General features: G+C 56.3%; 1 protein-coding gene across 1 annotated transcript; it reads left to right on the forward strand.

Moving 5' to 3' along the window:
• Positions 1-2,928: 2,928 nt before the first annotated feature.
• TIGD3 (tigger transposable element derived 3) lies at positions 2,929-6,218 on the forward strand. Its single transcript, XM_037905446.2, has one exon. The coding sequence runs from the start codon at positions 2,929-2,931 to the stop codon at positions 4,483-4,485; it is 1,557 nt and encodes a 518-aa protein (XP_037761374.2). The 3' UTR covers positions 4,486-6,218.
• Positions 6,219-6,649: the final 431 nt, after the last annotated feature.

Here is a 6,649-nt window from a genome sequence, read left to right on the forward strand (position 1 = left end):
ATGTAAGGTTTCAGAGTAGCAGCCGTGTTAGTCTGTATTCGCAAAAAGAAAAGGAGTACTTGTGGCACCTTAGAGACTAACCAATTAATTTGAGCATAAGCTTTCGTGAGCTACAGCTCACTTCATCGGATGTTGCTCACAAAAGCTTATGCTCAAATAAATTGGTTAGTCTCTAAGGTGCCACTAGTACTCCTTTTCTTTTCCCCCCTGTAAGTACAGTGCTATAGTCCACAACCTCTTCCCAGTTCTCTTTGTGAGGCTAAATAGTTCTAAGTCTTTCAGTGGGATGCCACTCCCAGCCTAGAGGAGATGTAATACTTTATACAAAAAGAGTCCTTTTGCTGGTATAGCTTATACCAGTTCCCTGAGCAAAATAAGCTATGGACTTTTATGCCAGTATAAAAATGTCACAAAAATATCCCCCACTTCATCCAGCATCATTATACCAGGAGAAATTTGTAGTGCAACCTGGCCCACAATGAAAAGTGATATTGACGTAACCACGCCCGACTGACAGAGATGCCGACCAAATCCCCAGTGCAGATGCTACTATGCCAATGGAAGAGGGCTTCCATCAACGTTGCTAACTTCCTTTGGGGACGCGGTGTTCCCGTACTGGCAGGAAAACCGCCTTCTGTTGGCATAGGCTGTGTCTACACACCAGGGCTAGGCCGACATGGTTTCTGCAGTGTAGATACAGGCATGGAGATACTGAGGGTCTGTCCCCCATCTGTATTTATTCAGAGGGATGTAAAGCCAATACAGAGTCTGAGATGTCCTAAGATGGACAGGAAACAACAGGTTGCTTATGACATGAAAACAATGCTCCAGTCTTTACTACAGCACCCTGCTGCTCCTCTCTAGAGAGCCCCTGGGATGCCTGTGCAGCCAGGACTGGGTTAGCAGCCAGCTGGTTCAGAAGCATTTTAAAGGCAGTTTTTAGTGGTCTTCCTCTTTCACAGTCTTTGCTGGTTGATTAACCTATATGGCCCCCATTGCACCCTAGGGGGAACTCCCAGGTTGGAGCAGGGGAATGGGGGTGGCTGGCCGCCAGGACTCCTGGGTTCTGTTCCAAGCTCCAGTGCAGGGGAGGGAGGTCCAGTGGGCTGGCGCAGGGGGTCTGGGAGTCGGGAAGAGAAGCCAGGAGTCCTGATTCTGCCAGACAACACCCTGTCGTTCCACGACTGGAGGATAAATATGCACCCAAAAATACATGGCTCTCAACAATCAAAAGTCTCTCCAGCATGGCTCCTTCCAGTAAAACCATGCTCAGGCCTGGGCCATTCGCCAGCCGTCTCTCCCCAGGCCCCCTTACGGGATAACAAACCATCTGACACAAAACTCCTGCTCTTGTTGGTTGTGGGATTTTCACACCCAAGGTCCTGCCAGCCGGGGAAATTCACCCCCCTTCCCTACGGGGAGCAGAACCACACACCCGTCAGCCGCGCCAGCGGCTAGGTGAAGGCCCGCTAGGCTCCCGCTGCAGCCCCCGGACTTTCCGCCCTTGCAAGGGGCGAGGCAATGACCCATAATCCCCCTCTTTGCTTCCCCATTTACATTCCTTTCCGGACCCAGACAAGGGGTGAGCGCCAGGGTACTTAGGAGCGTGTAAACCCGGCTCGCCGAACCCTGGGCGGCCGAGCCGAACCAGCCGCCGGGCGGGTTTCCCGAGCGCCTGCAGCGCCGCGATCCGGCTGCCGGGTTTTACCGCCGCCGCCGCGCCGCCGCCGCCGCCGCCTGAAAACTACAGATTCGGAAGGGGCGGGGGGAGAGGGGGGGTCGAGGATCCGGGAGCGCCCCAGGCCGGGAATGGCCCCGATGGACGGCCCCTGACGAGCCGGGGGACCAGTCTCCCGACTAGGTAGGTACAGAGCGAAGGCCGCTTGCCCGGGGATTTCCCCCGCGGAGCTGGGGTGGAGCGCGAGGCCTGCCGATCTGCGGTCCTGTCCTCGCCCCCACACAGCCCTGCCCGGCAGCTTATGCCAGATTTAGCCACCCCCCCGCGCGCCCGCTGCGGGTTCGTCCCCCCCCCCGGGGCATCGTGCTACGTTATGTGTGTGTGTGTGTGTGTTGGGGGGGGTGGGGGGCGTTGACATGAAGCCTGTCTGCGGGGCATCTTTCCCCCACACTTCGGATTCCTAATAGCTGGAAGGGGTACGAAGCCAACCTCTAGCTACTGGGGTCAGGAGCAAAAATCTTACCCCTCCCCCTCGTAGGGCAAGTCATCCCGCAGCTGCAGGGGTCCCGGTACTTTCCTGTGAAGCGGCGGGTGCTGGTGGCTGTTCTATTCAGCCCATGGGTTTTATCTAGCAGGGCGGCTCCTATTATTAAAAACTATCTACAGGTGAGGAATGCCGAGCCTGGTTTCCCCCTTACATGGCAGTTGCCCCAAGGAGGCAATGTTTGGGCTGTGCCCACTGTAGGAGAAAGGGGACATTACAATAAAATGTCACTAACAGCAGCACAAGTTTTCTATTAGGACAACACATCTATTAGGACACCCAGCTGAAATCAGAGCCCCATTGTGCAGGGCACTGGCCCCCTCTTTCCTCCCCGGCTGAGATCAGGGCCCCTCTTGTGTCAAGCACTACACAGACCCCCAGCTGAGAATGGGGCCCCATGGTTCTGCACCAGTCCCCGCTCAACCGAGATCAGAGGCATCTGTTGTGCCAGGAGCTGCATGAAATAAGACAAGCTGAGACAGTCTCCCCAGAAATCTCTCCCATATTTATTAAAATTACATTTAGGTAGTTGTGGCTGAGTGAACTGAATATGGTTCTGGGAGCCAAGACTCCAGGGCTCTAGTCCCAGCTCTGGGAGGGGAATGGAACCTAGTGAGATGGGGGGCAGGAGCTGGGAGTCAGGACTCTTGGGTTCTATCCCCAGCATTATTAAGTTTCCCTTGGATTCTGTCTCCCTGTCTTACCAATGGCTGATCAGGGTTTTCTGGGGGGGTTGGGTGGGAGGGTCTCCTCTTTCTCCTCTAGATATTCCAGCCCCCAGTGCCTGGCACATCCCTTCACCTCCCACTCCAGGGCCATCATGGAGCTGAACGGGAAGAAGAAACTTCATGCTCTTTCCTTGGCAGAGAAGATCCAGGTGCTGGAGATGCTGGACGAATCCAAGATGTCCCAGTCAGAGGTGGCCCGTCGCTTCCAAGTCTCCCAGCCCCAGATCTCCCGCATCTGCAAGAACAAGGAGAAGCTGTTGGCTGACTGGTGCAGCGGGACAGCCAATCGGGAGCGGAAGCGCAAGCGGGAGTCCAAATACAGCAGCATCGATGAGGCCCTGCTGTGCTGGTTCCACATCGCCCGCACCAAGATGTGGGACGTCACAGGGCCCATGCTGCTCCAGAAAGCCAAGGAGCTTGCGGACATCATGGGCCAGGAGTTTGTGCCTAGCATCGGCTGGCTGGTGCGGTGGAAGCGCCGTAACAACGTCTGCTTTGGCCAGCGACACCCGGCACGAGCTGTCCACGCCCCGGAGCCCCTGTGCAACAAGGGGCCGGCGCCGGCTTCCCTCAGCCTGCCCCAGCTGCTGAAGGATTTTGCCCCGGAGAACGTTTTTGGCTGCGGGGAGGTGGTGCTCCTGTATAAGGCCATGCCTGGCAGGGAGCGGGAGGGCAGGGAGTGGCTGTGCGTGGCGCTGTGCGTGAACGGGAGTGGCACGGAGAAGCGGAAGCCCGTGGTGGTCGGCAGGCGGCTGGCTCCGCGATGTTTCTTTGGGGTCAACACGGAAACTTTGCCGGTCCTTTACCGCAGCAGCACCGACGGGCAGCTGACACCGGAGCTCTTCTCCGAGTGGCTGACAGACTTTGACCGGGAGATGGGCCGGCAGCACCGCAGTGTGGCGCTGGTGCTGGACTCCGAGTGGCGCTGCCCCGAGCCGGAGCCTGCCAACATCCGCCTGGTCTTCCTGCCCCCGCGGCCTCGCCACAACGACGGCCCCTTGCCCTGCCCGCTCCACCCCGACATCGTCCGGGATTTCAAGTCCCGCTACAAGCGCAGGCTTCTGGGCAAAGTGTCCTCCATCGGCAACGAGACCGACAGCTCCCCCGCCTCCATCGCCGCCTCCATCACCGTGCTGGACGCCCTCCACATGGTGGCGGCTGCTTGGGACAAAGTCCAGCCCTCCCTGGTGGAACGGTGCTTCGGGGAGGCTGGCTGCTCCACGGGGAAGGGGTCCCTGGGACCCTCCAGCCATGCCCCCCCCAGGGGGATGAGCCCGGAAGAATTCCGGCGCTTCGTTGACATGGAGACAGAGCTGGCCTGTCCCCCAGCCCTGCCCCCAGCCAGGGCCTACAAGGAGGAGGAAGAGGAGGAGCGGGAGGGGGAGGACCTTTTTGGCAGCCTGCCCACCAAGGCCGATGCCCTGAAGGCCCTGGGGACCCTGCGGCGCTGGTTCGAGTGCAACGGCTCGGCTGAGGGGGTCTTCCGGCAGTTCTACAGCTGCGAGGAGGAGGTGGAGCGGCTGTGCTGCCAGTGAGCGCCCAACTCCCCACACTGCCTCCGGCGGCCTCCCAACACTGGAGCATGGAGGGGCTGGTGGCCCTGTACCGCACCGACTCAGTGCTTGGAGAGTGGGATTCCAGCCCAGTCGTGCAGTGCCTGAGCGCTAGGGGGCTGGAGTCATCCCCCACTGGGGGGCACGAGGGACTGGATTCATGTCACCATTCTCTGCCATGGCCTCTGAGAGCTGGTTTTGGGGGAGAGGAATTGGAGACCGGCCCTTTTCTTTCTTCTGGGCGCACCTTTATGGGCATATAAAGATCTGAAAGAGCCCACATTACTAGTTACTGCTGTTACCACCACCCTCAGCAGGATCCTCAGCCAAATATTTTCCACTGGCAATTCTGGGGTGCCCCCATTTCAAGGGTGTCCTGCTAGTCACCACCCCAAAAGGGGCCAGGCCTCTTTAGAACTCAGGCTTGAGTCAAGTTCGTGTCGTCTTAATGGAATCACAATTACCGCAACACTCCCCCGCTCCCGACTCGGGCTTGGAAACTTTTGCCCACAGAACTGCACTTCTGCATGAAATAAATCCAAGGAAGAAAGAAAGGGGGGAAGTTGAATTTTGACAGTTTTTCTCCCAATTGTTTGAGCTCTAGGCATTCAACAAAAACAAAACCGACCCTCCGAAAGCAATAGCAACACCAGCCCGATTGGGGAGAACAGCCCCTGCATTAAATGGATTTCCTTTCTAGGCACCTTATTATCCTTCAGCTTCCCAGGGATCCAAGGAAAGGGAGGAAGAGAATTGATGTTCTAATATGAGGTACTACACCACCCCAGAGCCAGCAGCCTCTGATCTTTGGATGGGAAGATTTAACTTCCAGAGCTGCAGAGGTGAACAGAAGTGGGGGCCAGGAGGTAGGGCACTGGTCTGGAAGTCAGGACTCCTGGGTCCTATTCCTAGCTCTGGGAGGGGACTGGTGTCTAGTGGTCAGAGCAGAGGAGGCTGGGACTCAGGATTCCCTGGGTTCTATCCCCAGCTCTGAGTGGGGCGTGGTGTCTACACTGCAATGTAAGCCCTGAGTTTGAACTCAGGCCTAACCCCCCTTCCATCTACACACAAATGCACTAACCCAGGGCCAGAGGACCCCACAGGAGTAGAAGGTCCAAGCCTGAGTTAAGCGCCCAGGTTCAAGCTCTATTGCTTTGCAGAGTAGAGTCCCACTGGACTCAAGCTCTGGGAGTCTGCCAACGGTCTCCCACAATTCCATGGGTCAACTTTCTTTGTCCTCTGGACAGGCAAGGTTTCCCACCCTGCACCAAGACCAAAGGGCTGGAGCAGCCACATTTTGGGAGGGCGCAAGGAAGTGTGGGACACAGTAGTTGGACTCGGGTCTGCATAATGCAGTAGCCCTAGGGTGCGACCCAGGGTTCAACAATTCCTAACCTGGGGTTACAAAGGAGTGTAGACACTCGAGCCCTAGGTTAACAAACCCAGGATCTATGACCTCCAGTTCCACTAACCCTGGATTGACATTTCAGTGTAGACAGGCCCTGGGAGTCCTGACTTCTTCTGGGCTCTATTCCCGGCTCTGCCCCTGACCTGGAGCAAGTCCCAAATCCTCTGTGCCTCAGTTTCCTCTCCCACCCTTCATCTATTTAGATTCAGCTCTTTGGAGGCAGGAACCATCTCTCACCAGGTGTACAGGGCCCAGCATAATGGGGGTTCTAAGTGCTACCGTAATGCTCCTAATAAACGAGAAAATACCTTTAAAAAGCAAGATAACCAAACCAGACTTACAGGCCATAAAGAGGAGCAGATGCCTCATTTTATTAATTCCCCCTCCCCCACCTTCTTTTCAAGTCACCTTTAAAGAAACACACACTGTAGAATGGTACAATATTTCCTATGGAAATGGTACTGCCATAGGGAGCTGGACCCACAGACAGAATTCCTGGCTTGCCGCACGGACAATGGCCGATGGTCCTATTTTTCCAATGGAAACTTAACTCACTGTCGGGAGAGTTAAACGTGCCCAGTTTGTTCTGCTGCAGAAAGATGACAGCCCCAGGATTGGTGAGGTGTTTTGCTTTGTCCTCTGTTACCTGGAAATACCAGGATAGCTTTATGGGAAAGCAGTGGGAGTCAGGACTCCTGGGTTCTATCCCCAGGTCTGGGCAGGGAGCTGAATCTACTG

This window comes from Chelonia mydas, chromosome 7 (genome assembly GCF_015237465.2).
Source record: "Chelonia mydas isolate rCheMyd1 chromosome 7, rCheMyd1.pri.v2, whole genome shotgun sequence".
NCBI classification, from domain to species: domain Eukaryota; kingdom Metazoa; phylum Chordata; order Testudines; family Cheloniidae; genus Chelonia; species Chelonia mydas.

What these genes read in the sequence shown, in the direction of transcription:
- TIGD3 (XM_037905446.2), top strand. Translation starts at nt 2,929, where the DNA reads ATGGCTGATCAGGGTTTTCTGGGGGGGTTGGGTGGGAGGGTCTCCTCT.